The sequence below is a fragment of the Saccostrea cucullata genome, unplaced genomic scaffold, assembly GCF_032062105.1.
Source record: "Saccostrea cucullata isolate Sc308-1 unplaced genomic scaffold, CSIRO_AGI_Scuc_v1 ctg12001, whole genome shotgun sequence".
In the NCBI taxonomy this organism is placed as follows: Eukaryota; Metazoa; Mollusca; class Bivalvia; order Ostreida; family Ostreidae; genus Saccostrea; species Saccostrea cuccullata.
In genome coordinates this window covers 1228-16625 of record NW_026923178.1, presented here as the reverse complement: position 1 = coordinate 16625, position 15398 = coordinate 1228, and the positions used below count along the sequence as shown (strand labels likewise).

The 15398-nt window shown below is 33.2% G+C and overlaps 1 protein-coding gene across 1 annotated transcript; it reads right to left on the bottom strand.

Annotated features, from left to right (window-relative positions):
* Positions 1–423: 423 nt before the first annotated feature.
* Positions 424–13683, bottom strand: LOC134263360 (fibroleukin-like). The gene is made up of 5 exons (XM_062745693.1): positions 13325–13683; positions 7821–7963; positions 4217–4319; positions 2753–2932; positions 424–653 (listed from the first exon to the last, which is right to left on the bottom strand). Exons 1-5 carry the CDS (start codon positions 13578–13580, stop codon positions 424–426), a joined length of 912 nt encoding a protein of 303 aa, XP_062601677.1. The 5' UTR covers positions 13581–13683.
* Positions 13684–15398: the final 1715 nt, after the last annotated feature.

Below are 15398 nucleotides of genomic sequence, written 5' to 3'. Positions count from 1 at the left end.
GAAATCGAAAAACAAAAACCAATTTGAACAACTTCAATCCTTCTATTAACTAAAATCAGTAGAACTTCTGCACCTGCTTTAAACGTCTCTGAGCCTTTGTCTGGAAACGAAAGCCTATACATTTTCATTAAAAGGGGAATAACTCAAAACTGGAAGTGACGTTAAGACAGCATTCTGATAGAGTTTAGTAACTTCTAGTACCTCTGAAAATTTGAGCGAAATCAATTAAAAATGAGTGAGATATGAGGCTTCAAAGTTGCCGTCTAGGAAGTAGAAGGAAAAAAAAGAATAATAATCTTTACCAACAGAATCAGTAGACGGTCTTCCGAAAATATAGTTAAGTCATTTTCATTTAACTAGTGTAATACATGTTTAATATAATAAAAAGATAAAAGATGTATATTTGAACGTTATAATTTTTTTCTAATGTCTTCCAATAGTCATCTGCGAATAATAAAGCCGACTTCCTGATTCGATAAGGGGAAGCCAGACGGGAAATGACAAGTTTCCAAACTTAGGAGCATTTAAATTTGCCGCCGCACAATTATCAAACCACCATCCAGAGGCCATTCTGTTAGCGCACAGCTGTTCGTTGTCATGGTCAAAGGTGAAGAAAGGCTGATTTACTATATTAGGATTCCTGAACGCATCAGCTACAAGATAAAATTAAAACTTTTTAAAAGTCCTTAATTGATAACGCTTTCAAGATATAAAAGCTGAAACAATCTGCCGGTAATGTATTTTTTCATGCATAGGAATTTTTGTTGTTTTTTTTTTTTTCAAATAAGAGTGTAATACCAAAACATTTGTTGGTAATGGGAGTTCCAATAGTCCTTCATTTTAAAATTCGTTATGAAAATTCAAGAAAATAAGTTATGGTTTTGAAATTACATGTATTATAAAATGGCTGCCTTTCCACTGAACGTCATGTTCAAACATTTGAGAAAAACACGAGCCTATTGATTATAAGTCATCAGAAAAGTATGCTGCATGCACATACAAAATATTTGCATAGAAACATTTCATTAAATACGCTATAGTCTTCTCATTTATATAAAGGATGACTGCACTTAAGGAAACTTAGAAATTGCGATATAATTAATTTTTAAAATGGGCATTTCTCTTTCAATGGTAGAAATGGTCGATGTCTTATCTGCAACTTTGTGTAATTACGTTAATTAAAAGTTCGTATTAACGAAGTTCGAAGTCGTTTTTATAGAGAGAGGTCATCGCATATTCTGGAATCTCCATAGGATAATGAGTACGCCCATCTTTTTACAGGCTTAATACATAGTCAGCGAATGTTTGTCTATTGATCTCTTTTTTATGGTAGTTGTATATTTATATATATTACCTCATATTAAAAGGAGATCAATAGACAAACATGCGCTGATGGTTAAAAAGAGAAAAAACTGTTTCTTCGTGTGTTCACTTTCTCTATAGTATACAGGCCATTTTGACCACGTTGTTACCTGTTGAATATTATAATTAACCACGTGATTTGTATACCCAGGTAGCTCTGTGAATACTAAGATTCCATCACGTGACGTGTAAGGAAACACGCATTCTGCTTGCCGATAGTGATTGTTCATATCTGTTTCAATCCATTCCCATCGAGCCACGGGCTATTCTTTTTTCTCTTAGATATCTATAAGATTATTCTTATATTTATCTCATAAGCGTTTCATTTTACTATCCTTATAATTATATTTTTGAATGCATGTCTCTACATGTTCGTAGTCTACAAGAAAAAAGAGATTTATTTATTATGTTTTGAATCATTTCTTAACATGAACATCGAAAGTAAGATCCAGTAAATAAAATTGAAATCATACCATCCTCAGCACGCTTATTTATAGGGAAAAGTAATTATAAAAGAAATTTAAACAAAACTTGAGTAATTGTGATGTTTTTCTTTCTTTATTATAAAAGGGAAAAAAAGAAAGTCAGTCTTACTGTTGTTATCGGGTCTCGATCCCGGACCTAAATATTAATGATTCTGTGCATTATCGACTGAGCTAGTCGGCACTTATATTCGAACACGCGAATTGTTGATATCAGCCATTGCTGTTGATTATCAATGAGAATGGCTACTTCTACCGGTCGATGTTATTTGTTATTAGTTATACTGTATACTTTAATTGAAAACTTAAAAAATAAAAGTAACAAACATTTGACGAGAGAGAGAGAGAGAGAATGCACCAAATATAAATACAGTAGCTATTCTAATTTTAGACCACTAGCTCATCACAATATTAGCTCCACCCCTCATGCATATTTATAAATCTTTTCTTCAATCAAGGGCAGATAAGTCTTATTTCCCGATATTTGCAGAGAGGTGGGGTAAGGAAACAACGAATTATTTCATTGCAACGCAGTTTATAACCTTTATGACATTGCATTTCATTTAGAAATAGACCAAACTCTATAATAAATGACTTGAGACAAAAATAAAAACAAAAATAAATGTAACAACAGATATTGAAAAAGAACCAAAAACCGGCGTTAAGTGCAGTCATCCTTTATTAAATCATAGTCTACATGTTAAAATGATATCGGAGGAAATGCAGAGTTTTGTTTTAAAAATATATTTTACAATCCTTGAATGTGTATTTTATTGTATAGAGTTGTAGGCGTCTGCTTTGCAAAAAAAAATAATCGTTTAAAAGTCGTGTCTTGATGCTTAACCAGAGCATGACACATGTGTTTTATGTTCCATACCTTAAAGGTTTTGAGAAGCAATACTACTTACTAATATTTCCTGATTTTTCTCCCAAGGACAGTCTGTAACCATCAGTTTCATCAGAGATAGAAAACAAGCTGTAGTTTACTTCATATTTGTAGATACGAATACCGTTCGGTCCTATTCCTGTCATGTAAATGTGTAGATCGTATTCGAAAGTCGTAGTCAGCATATGAATGACGTCATTTCCTTTCACAGAAGAAAAAACTCTGCTAAAATATCGTCTACATATAAAATTTTCAATGAATTTCACTAAACACAATATCATTTAATTTTCTTTGAAATGTTACAAAGTAAGTGATAGTCTGTAAGGCTGTATTACTAGTATATAAGTTAAAAACAAACATATACCAGAAATATTATAGCCTTAAGGGCAAAAATTAAACAGAGAAGATATTTAAACTTGATTAATAATAGATATTTTGGAGTTATCTCTCTTATAAATGAAAGTCGCCCGCGTGGATCAGTGGTTAGAATGTTCGAATTCCAGCTTTGAATTTAAAGGCCGGTCCTTCGGATTAGACCATATAAAACGAGGTCCCGTTTCGCAGTACGTGTTGGCACGATAAAAATCCCTCACTGCTCAGAAGCATTTAGTACCGAATATAGAACAAGAATTTGCAGCTCTCCAACGGTGTAAAGTTGAATATTGACCTAAGTTGAAAATTGACCCGGGATTGAATTTTTAATTTAAAGATCACTGATATCGAGTCGGCATATGAACTAAAGTCACTATTGTTAACTGATCATACGCCATTGGTGCACCTAAATGTTGAATTGAAGCCCACAGCAAGTATTTTCTTCTTGCCATGCATATGGAGATTTTTAAAACATATTCTGATGCTGGTTTATAGAAATATTAAAACAGGCCGGCCTACAAAGGAACACAATTAATGCCCATCGAAATATTTTTGTTCTGGTCTTCGAAAAAAGAAAAAAATGGTTTCGATGAGGAACGCCAGCGCCCTTTTAATATCAACTTCATGATTCTTTTAACAAAAGGATTTTCGTTGATGATCAAAAAGGTTGATTTCTAATTTTCTAAGGGGGGGGGGGCTAAGCATCCCTAGCCCCCCCCCCCCACCTATTCCCGAGGCCTATGGATTAAATCACAGTTGTGAAAACCAAGTCATAAATATGTGTTTTTATGCTGTTGTATTTAAAACCAGTTTTCATGATTTAAAATCAACGAATTGGTTCAGTTTTCAACGGACTAGGGTTAAATTCAACGCCTTTGGTCTCAGTACTCAACGTTGACAACTGACCCCCGGGTCAATTATCAACCTGGGTCAAATATCAACGTTACACTGGCAAGTGGTCGCGTCTCCATATGAGTAAAATATTTTTGAGAAGGCCGTTAACAACATACAATCATTCAATCTTATCGGATAGTTCTTTAAGTGCTTTAAAATTTTAAATCTTAAAACTTGTGTTATATTGATAGTAACTGGTATAGCAGGATCTTTCTTTTACCTAACCAATACTCCCTTCTAACATCCCCAAATCCTCGCTTGTATTCCTCCCATGTAGCATTGAAATTTATCCTGGGAAACGAGCCGTCTCTGTACTGAACAACCTAAATAAATGAAAGTACTTTTATTTATTTAAGGAATGAAGCTAATTTCACCTTATGTTATACGGTATGACATAACTTGGGATAATTTACGCTTTATGAACCTCGAAACGGTTAATAAAAAAGCATAAACTGCCCCAAGTTATGTTATATCGTATAACATAAGTTAAAATTAGCTTCAAACCTAATCATTTAATATCAGTGTAGACAATGTGACAATTTCTCCTCAGGAAAAAGACTTCACATATATTATATTTTAAAAGTAACGTCAAACGGAGTAATGCGTTTTGACGTAGCTCATTGTGACGTAGGCGAGTTATGTTATACAAAATATTATATGTTCCTCTCAATGATTCAGTCAATGAAATTGCTTGATACAAGCAAAATTAAATTATATAATTTTAACATGATTTTTACATCATTTCTATATTGATAATGTAACATTGGACTCCCGGTCTTATATAATCATGTATTCTATACATAACACAGCTGTCGACAATTTCAGTGATCTGATTAATAATATTTTAACTTTTTTCTCAAGATTTAAAAGAATGCATCAGTGTATTTTTCGTTTGACGAAGATACACGTATAACTTCTGATGAAATATATTTTGGATTTTCATGGTATTTTTAATCAGTTGGATCCTTATTGAATTAAATGGTCGCAGGGTATCAGGTCCGGATAATGACAATATGTTATATTTCCACTATTGTCGAGTTAAACTTCTTAGTGGGCTCTTTTGTAAAAAGGTTTGAAAATCTACAAATATTTCCAGATTTCTGGAACAAAGGTCATACAATATGTTGATATCAATGTACAAATCCTAGCAATATGCAAATGTTACATTTATTTTATGATCTTTTAAAACATCAAGAGTTGGAATAATTAGCAATTTATATCTAATTCTAATTTAATTAGTTACTCTTCACACTTTATTTTACAATGTCATTTACCTTATGTATCGTATTTTATCATGTTAGTGACTCAATGTACTGTATTTTATTATGTTAGTGAATCTATGCATTGTATTTTATAATGCTTGTGACTCAATGCACTTTATTATAAAGTGTCATTTGCCAAATATGTACAGTATTTTATCATGAAAGTGACTCTATTTACTATAATTAATCATGAAAGTGACTCTATGTACTGCAATGTATCATGTTAGAGACTCTATGTACTGTATTGTATCATGTTAGAGACTATGTACTATATTGTATCATGTTAGAGACTATGTACTATATTGTATCATGTGAGAGACTCTTATGTACCGTATTTTATCATGTTGGGGACTCTATGTACCACATATCATCATTTTAGTAGCTCTATGTATGTACGGTATTTTATCATGTTTAATAGCGATTATAATTATTGTATTTTATTATCTTGTTTATTACTCCATGCACTGTACTTTATAACGCTAGTTATTCTATGCCCTGTATTTTGTCACGTTCGTGACACTATCCACTGTATTTTATCACAGTATTACTTAATGCACTGTATTTTATCATTTCAATTATTCTACGTACTGTATTTTATCATTTCAATTATTCTATGCACTATATTGTGACCCGCTTACGCAAAAGCGAGGGGGCATTAAATCTCATTCATCTGTCCGTCTAGCTGTCCGTCCGTCACAAAAACTTAAAACAGTTGCCCATAACTTTTGATAAAGTGTAGCTACGATTTTCAAATTTCACGTGTATTTTTATGACAAGACCTTTCTTTGGGTACCACAAAATTTGACATTGAAGTTTGACCCACATTTACCCTCAAAAATCCAAACTTTTACTTTGGCCATAGCTTTTGAATTGTAGACACTAGGCCTTTTATATTTCAGATATATATTTTTTGTGGCAAGACTTTTCATGCAATGCCAAAAAGCTTTAAACCGGTCAAGGTAGCCTAGTGGTAGAGCGTTCGCTTCGTGATCGGGAGGCCCGGGTTCGATTCTCGTTCGCGGCGCCGCGTCATACCTAAGACGTAAACAAAGGTAGTGACTGTTCCTTCGCCAAGCGCTCGGCACTAGAAGTGAAAGTCACGGATCTTTCGGATATGACCTTAAAAACGTAGGTCCCGTGTCACGGTAGGCGCTGGCACCCGATAAAGAACCCTCACTGCTCAAGGGCCCTGAGTGCCTAGTATAGGTTTAAATTTGAAGCCCTTCACCGGCATACGGTGACGTCTCCATATGAGTGAAAAATTCTCAAGAGAGATGTTAAACAATATACAATCAATCAATCAAAAAGCTTTTAAATATTTACCTTGACCTTGGAGATTTCTGTTCCTGTGAAAACAACTTTAACCTTAGCCATAACTTTTGAACGGTAAGAGAGGGCTTTCATACTTCACATATGTAATCAATGTGAAACGACCTTTAAATTGAATACAAAGAACTTTGGCCTTTTGAATTTGACCTTGGAGTTTAACCTACTTAAACAAAAACATACCTTGACCATAGCTTTTGAAGGATTAGGGCTAGTGCTTCAATACTGCAATTTTATTCCTTGTGATAAGATCTTTCATTGAATATCAAAACTTTGACCCTTTGACCTTGGCCTTGGAGTTTGGCCTAAATTTTAAAAACTTTAACCTTGGCCATAAATTTTGAACAATATAAACTCGGACTTCTTTATTTCACATATGCATTCTTTATGGCATAACTTTTCATTGGATACGAACAACTTTGAACTGTTGACCTTGACCTTGGAGATTTCGGTACTTGTGACGAAACTTTAACCTTGACCATACCTTTTGAATGGTCAGGCTTTCAAACAGTAAATTCCTTATTTTTCACAAGAACTTAATATCGCTAATTAACTCTTTAATGTCAATTCGCAGGAATAATTATTCTCCAATGAAAGATTAAACAGAAGAATTTACATGGAAGTTAGCACCATAAAAATAAAACCGAGTGAATAAATTTCGCGTGTAATGCATCTCGCGAAATTACTCGATAATATATTCTTCGCTAATTATTAGGAATTTACAGTTCTTCTGATATGTAATCCTTGTCCAAAAAAGTTTCATTAGATACCATGAACTTTCGTTAGATATGATGAATGACCTCGACCTTCGGGTAATAATATATTTAACTTAATATTGTTTTTAAAAAAAGATAACTTCAGTGATAATTTCTAAATGACATATGATAGTGCGTTTACATTTGAGACAATGTGTCATAAAAATGACATCTCACCCACAAATTAAGACACCGAAATCGGGGGACCAGAATTTGCTTGTTTTTATCATATTGGAGTTTTATGAAGAGACTGACTTTTACAATTGACGACTGATTTTTACAATTTAAACATAGATAAACACCAATCACTAAGATGTAAAAGTCAGCTGTCAAATGTAAAAGTAAGTCTCTTCATAAAACTCCATTACTCGATGTACTGTATTTTACTATCATGGTTCTTTCTCTGTGCACTGTATTTTACCATGTTTTGTACTCGATACATTGTTTTATAATGTTAGTTACTCTATGCATTGTATTGTACAGTTCTGCCTCCAGATTGTGAATCCATTCTGCAGAGTACGGACATGCCATGACTATTTTCACCAAATGGGTATATTGTGTAAATCCCCGTCTTCCTCTCGCCATTTTTGTAAATGTCCGAACAATCAAAGGGAGCTCTTTTACCTGCAAGAAATAAAAAAAAAATATTGAGCTATATTGAGCTATTAGGCCAAAGAAATTTGAAATAAAGGTTTCTTAGGCCAAAAATCGCAAAACTAATTCAATGCAACAGGGAGGTTTTCTTTAGCATGTATCTTTTTTTTTTTATCAGTAATTCAACAAAATGATAATATAAAATAATTCTAACTTAATTGTTTTCTTTATAAACTAAGAATAATGTTATCAACTTTGAATAAGTCTTTTAAAGATGATTAATAAAGTATCGTTTAGAGTAAAAGAATACTATTTTCTCATAAAACGTTTATCTACAACATGTGATTATGTTTCCCAAACGAAGTTTAGTATGCATGTTATGTAAAGGGTGTTAAGAAAGTTCGTTCTGTTCGTAAATTTAGAAAAAAAAATGATAAAAGCAATATTTCTATCAAAAATTAATTTTGGTAAAACTAGAGGATATGTCTCATCCAATCAACAGTTATCCTTCCCTATGTGCACTCTCTAGTGTTACTATAGAGTCCTGCAAACATTGATGTCTATTACGTCATCAAATAAAAATGACGAGTTCTGTGAAAAAGCAGACGTCATGTACAAGTGTCGATACTGTAAACGAACGAGCTCAAGCTTTGGCATTATTAGATGCAGGATTAAGTGTTAAGGATGTGGCTAAACAACTGTGTAAAAGTGAGCGATGGGTAACAAAGTGGAGACGAAGACGAGAGCAAAACAAACAGCTAACCGATCAACCAAGATCTGGCCGACCATCGAAGATAGCAGGCGTAGTAAAGAGAAAAGTGGAGAACGTTAAATACAAAAGAGGGAAATCAACAAGAAAATGTAGCAAGGAACTCCAAAACTCAGGCTTTAATGTGAGTCATGTTACAGTATTTAATTATTTGCGAAAGGTAAAAAAATGGAAGGCATTTAAGCGGTCAAAAAATCAACTACTAACAAAAGTACAACGACAGAAAAGATTGAAATTTACTCGTGATCACAAGCATTTGACGGCTAAAGACTGGGAGAATTACATCTTTAGTGACGTGTCTACAAAATACTTGTTTCATGTTCCGAATCGACAGGACGACATTGTGTGGGGGTCCCAACCAGATGAGGTACCCGACGTAAGCTGCGTCAAGTCAAGCGCCAAAATCATGATATGGGGTGCTATGGGAGTTCATGGTTTGTCCCAGTTACATATCGTTCCAGTCGGCGAAACTATAAATGCAAATTATTATGTGAATAAAATTCTTCAAAACGAACTTAAACCTGCACTGAATCGACAGAAAAACAATGGCAGGATTGATGAACAAAAGTTGGTTCAATATCCAGGACACGCTACGCTTGTTCTAGATGGGGCGAAACCTCACACTGCCCTCGTAACTCAGAATTGGTGTAAAAATAATTTACCAAACTTTATTTCCAAAGAAGAATGGCCTGGCAATTCCCCGGACCTAAACTGCATAGAAAATCTCTGGAGTATCCTGGACAGTGAGGCCTACAAGGATCCGCGCCCAACGTCTATGATCCAATTACGTCGCCGCCTTCAACGTGCATGGAGGGAAATACCCCAGAAACATTTGATTTCTTTAATTCATTCAATGCCAAATAGAATTAAAAATGTACTGAAAAACAAAGGTGGACTGTCTGGTTATTGAAAATAAAAAAAATACACATGAGTTGTTTTTTGATAAATTTAGGCCTAATGTAAATCACGGAACGAACTTTCTTAACACCCTTTAGATTTAAGATCATTTTGTGCGCACCTGCTTGCAAAAGCACGGACGTACAGCACGAGAAATGACCAATATAATTGATAGTGAAGTAACTTTTTTGTAATTTTTTATGAAACGCTCTGATAGACTGAAAATTAAGTCTGATTATTTTTCTTGTTTTGTGTCACAGTCTTATGAGATTTTTAACTTAGTCATACATTATGAAGATTCACATTATGATATATAAGAATTGTCATGATAGCAAGCACATGCACGTCTGTTGCAATCTGAATGGCTAAAACTTTAAACTGGTTTAACTTTCTTAGTTCTCAATTTTACAGGATGAAATTTAGAATTTAAATTACAGTCCCTGAAACGTTCTACTTTCCCACCTGAACGGTGAACGAACGCTGAACGAACGGTGAACGAACGGTGAACGAACGCAGAGCGAACGGTGAGTGAACGATGTGCGAACGGTGAACGCAACTTGGTGAACGATGTGTGAACGGTGAACGGTGAGTGAACGCAGAACGCGAACGGAGCGCAAACGCAAGCGCAAAGTGAACGGTAAACGAACAGTGAACGCAAGATGAACGATTTATTCGGAATGCCTTTGGTCTTTTCCTTGCATTGAAGTTATTTTTTTTATTCTATAATTTAAATGTCATAAATAAATATAAATAAACAATAGATAAACAAAAAATTAATAAATAAATAAATAAATAAATAAATAAATAAATAATAAAAATGAAATTCTACACATATGTATGTAAATCGATATTTTTATAACATGATTTTAATCGCCGTCAAACGGGTATTTGTTACCGCGTGTAGTTAAAAAAATAAATTAATCTTATATAGTAAATAAATATGCTAATTCTTTTAACTAATAAAATAATTTGGACTTTAGAAGATGAAACTTCTACTGAGATAAACAATAGATAAATAAATAAATCAATTAATCAATAAACAAATAAAAACATTTTTCTGCACATACCTATGTTTAAATCGATATTTTAATAACATGATTTTAATCGCTGTCAAACGTGTATTTGTTAAAATAAATTAATCTACTAATATAGTAAATAATTATGCTTATTCTTTTCACTAATAAAATAATGTGGACTTTAGAAAATAAAACTACTACTTATAAAATGAATTAATTATATTGTACGGGGTTGAAGCAACCGTACATGTATTTCCGTGCCAAAGCGATTCTGAGTAAAATAACGGATTTTTTTTTTAAATTCACAATTTTCTGTTGACATTGACTGTTATGGTACTGCATAAAATTTTCTCGTTTTATTCAGATTCTACTGAAAAATATTCTATATTTATGTGCCTTTTTATTCTTTTATGACGATTATTTTAGCTAACTTCTTCATGTATCTGTAGACATTTCCCGGCCGTGATTATACTCGGTCAAGATGTTAAAAAGAGGCATTCAAATTATTTGTAATACATGCGTAGATTAAATTTTCAAAACTAAATAAGTAATGCGTTGTCATAATTTTTATTGAACAGAGAAATGTACAAGAGAGAGAGGAAGAGAGAGAGAGAGACAGAGAGAGGGAGACAGTAAGAGAGAGAGAGAGAGATAACCCCCTCGATTCTCAGATATATATTCTATCAAATAAAAATTCTTATTATTTTTCCTAAATATTCCAAGCAATAAAGGTAATCTTTTTTTTTTTAGATTAACTAATCCATTTGACAGTAATCATTAGTTTTTATTTTCCATCATCAAGTTCACACAGTTCACAGGAAGTCCGTGCTACATTTGTAGTAGCGTGCTTGTGCTGTCAATCAAAATGATTCGACACAGTGGAGATGTGGAAATAGCGTTTCACCGAACATGCCGAAGGCAAAGAGTCACTTAGTATTCCAAGAAATTTTAATATTTTTCCCTACCATTTCTAGATCTGATTTTTGCATTCCTGCAGAAAAAAATAACTCGAATATATACTTGGAAGGATTAAGTTTTAAATTGAATCTAAAACATTCCCTGCCAATTTAAAATACTTCTGTCGGCACAAGTTTATGCTAAAATACTATTGTTTAATGACTGTTTGATGTTGGTTTTAAGACTGATTTTCTTGTGCTACAATAAAAATTAAATATAAATTAAAATATACTGTAAAAATCAATAAGAATTTTATTTCGGGAGAAAAGGCACCGGGGGAGGGGGGGGGGTCTTAATTATACCGAATGGCAAAAAACATATCTTTAAACATATGTTTAGGTACGGTGAAGGAAGGAATTTTCCTTCTCTAATAATAGACTATTTTAAACAGTTGGTCTTTTCTAAAATTTAAAACCACACCATCAATTTAAATATCTCTAAAGATTTTTAACTAACTGAATTGTTGCAGTACTGTTCATAATTCTCAAACCTACATGTAGTTTAAATACGTGTTACTATAGAAATAATTTTTTAATGTATTCTTGTTCTGTAAAAGGCTTGGATTAATTATTATACATCCATTAATAATTTGTCCTCTTTAAAATTACATCAAATTGATGCCGTGCGTGAAACATTTGTACATTGCCCTTTTTTGAAGTTAATATTTTAGCATCGTTCTACATACATGTAGGTACTTAATGTATTAATTATTTTCCAGGGAAAATTCATCAAATAAGTAACACCTGAGTTATAATAATAGAAATATAAATATCATAGATAATTTTTGCAATGAAATAATTATTCCTCAAACACGATATCTAAGTTATCTAATTAAAAAACATGTAAATCCTTACCATCAAAAGATAAGTCCTTTCACTTCGGAGTTCCGAATGACAATGAAGACTGAACGATAAGTGAACGGTGAACGCAAGGTGAACGCAAAGTAAACGGAACGAAGAGCGAACGGTGAACGTTTTGTGAACGGTGAACGCGAGCGCACGGTGAACGGTGAACGCAATACTGTGAACGAAGAGCGAACGGTGAACGCACGCTGAACGAACGGTGAACGAACGCTGAACGAACGGTGAACGAACGCTGAGCGAACGGAAAAATGGGAAATTAGAACGTTTCAGGGACTGTATATAAGGTATATGGATTACTGCATTATGTTACCTTCAAAATTGATTGCAAAGACATACATGCACGAGCTCGTACAAAATGCGTTAAATGAACAATATATTTGAAAAAAGGTAACATAAATTTTTATGTCTTTATATAGATTCTCAGGATATAAAGATATGTTAATGATTTAAAAAACATGCCATGATCATTAAGCATGTGCATGGATGTGCGTGTGTGTGCATTGCGTTAAATGACAGATAAATGATATCATCTTCACTTTTTAGAAATCTTTTATGAAATCCTTCGATAATAAGCATGTTTAAAAAATCTTACAGGAGTTATGCACAAAAGTTGAGAGCGTTTGGGGAAAGGCCCCTTTACAATGAAAACTTGTTATAAAAAGGAAATTACTCATTTCTCTCTTTCAAATTAGAAAAGAATAAAAAAATAAGTTATTTCCCTTTTAATAAATTTGATCAATGCTGCATTTCTTTTACCCGATGCGGAAATGTGAAATTATTGATTATTCCTATTTGACTTTACATTGAGAAATATGAGGTTAAAATGCAAAATTTAACAGCATGTTAACAAAGCCTCCTAATTAAAGAAAGATATCCTGATTATACTTACATGTACATGAACGACTGTTATTCTTTGTTTTTGTCAACAATTCTCTTCTTTCTTCGTTAACCTTTCGTAATTTGGTCAATGATTCATTTGTGTCTTCGTTATCCTGACGTAGTTGTTCCACCTCTCGCTGTAATTTAAGAACCTGTTCATACAAGTTCATTTGATCACCATACCATTCTTGTGTGTTCAGATCCGTACAAAGACAATTTGTTAAAAACAAGCCAAAGACGAAAAACACAAGCCAAACTGTCGCCATTTTTTAAACTTCCTGTTTTCTATTTTTAGTGAATATTTTTTACACAGTTCGTTGAATGATGCATTTTATATAACTTTGATCTTACGCGTGATGCTGGTGTCATTAAACGCCTATTAGAGAACACCAAACACGTAACGAACGAATGTCTGTTTTACGAACGGTAAGGTTGTTTACTTTGTGATTACCTGTGTTGTGTAACTGACGAAACGTTCGGACGAATCACACGTATAGAAAAGCAAAAATTATATGTCAATTTGACAAGTATAATTGCCTTGGCGTTCCATGTACCAGTATGATATAAATATATATGCATATGTTCAGGTGTGTATTTATTGATTTCTTTTATAACTTATAATAAATGAAAATAGATCCAAATTATATGAAAGCATTGGCAAACCGGAGGGGCGTTCAGAGGTTTTTACCCCCCCCCTTTATTAGCTCACCTGAGCCAAAGTAGCCTTGGGTAAAGGGGATTCAATTTTGTTCAAATGAATGGCCACGCTCTTTACCAAGGGGAGATAATTATGAATTCGAGAAAATTTAATGGCGTTTTTTAAAAATCTTCTTCTCATAAATCCCTAAGCCAGGAAAGATGAAACTTATGTGGAATTATCCTCAGGTAGTGTAGATGCAAGTTTGTTCAAATCATGACCCCCGGGGGGAGGATGGGGCCAAAATGGCCGATCAAAGTTTTGAATAGGAGTATATAGGAAAACCCCGTCTGAGGGCTCCGAACATCCATAAGTAAAATGCAAGGTAGAAACCAGCGAACTTTAGCTATACCATTTTTGGACCATCTTCAGAAGTAGCTAACTTATATGCATTAATATTTTTAATCAATATAGAAAAATGTAAAAATGTTCCTGTAGTATGCAGAAGGAGGGTGCTCACTTCTGAGAATAATCTTTTGATACAGTTTTGAAATAATATTTTGTTTTGGAAGCTTCCTCCACATCTTTTGTTGCCGGAAAGTACACAGATTTAAGAGTAAATGTACCGAACAGAAAAGTGACAGGAAGCCCCCCCTCTACCCCCTCCCAATTTTAAAGTGTGGTATATAATTTTTTGTTTTGTTTTTGTTCGTTTTTTTGTCAGTTTTTTGGAGCTGCCCCTTTTTATTAATGAACCTACGGACTTGAAGTGGTTATTGAGTGATTCTATGCATTAGTGCGGGGTACACCGATCTGAACCCCCCTCTACTTTTCAAAAATTGCTAGATCCACATATGTTAAAGAATTACCTTTTCTATTACCATTATTTACGCGATAATCTATGTTTCAGAACCGTTAACTATACTTAACACTGAAAACAATCATTTGCAGTTGCAAAACAGATTATCTGATAAATACACTTTAACGATTTGTAAACTATTGTTTACAACTCTTAACTATAGTTTACGATCTGATAAATATAGTTTCACGATTTGTGAAACTATGATTAACAACTCTACACTATAGTTCACGATTGTAAATTATAGTTTACAGACGTGAATATGTTTTTCAACAAAATCTATCGTAAAGGTGTTATTAAAGACAGATAAACTTACAGAATCCACTTTTGAAATAACTACAAAATAAATGTAAAGCAAGTAATGATATTAATAAACTAGTTATGCACGGTTAATATCGTCGAGATACGTTCGTTCGTTGCGTGTTTGGTGTTCTCTATTAAACGCATCGGTTATTTCAAATCAATACTCAAACTAAATGGAGTGTTTTGGTTTTGAATAAAACCCGATTCAAATAAGATTTCATTGAAAGATTTTGGTTGATTTTATGCAATAAATAGAATTTTACAATACATTTCACGTTAATAATG

Excerpts from the sequence above, each read along its gene's own strand:
- LOC134263360 (XM_062745693.1), bottom strand. The coding sequence starts at position 13,580 with ATGGCGACAGTTTGGCTTGTGTTTTTCGTCTTTGGCTTGTTTTTAACA. Across the intron at positions 7,964-13,324 it reads TAACAGTCGTTCATGTACAT|GTAAAAGAGCTCCCTTTGAT; the intron begins GTAAGTATAATC and ends TATTTCTTGCAG. Across the intron at positions 2,933-4,216 it reads TAGAAGGGAGTATTGGTTAG|GAAATGACGTCATTCATATG; the intron begins GTAAAAGAAAGA and ends CTTCTGTGAAAG.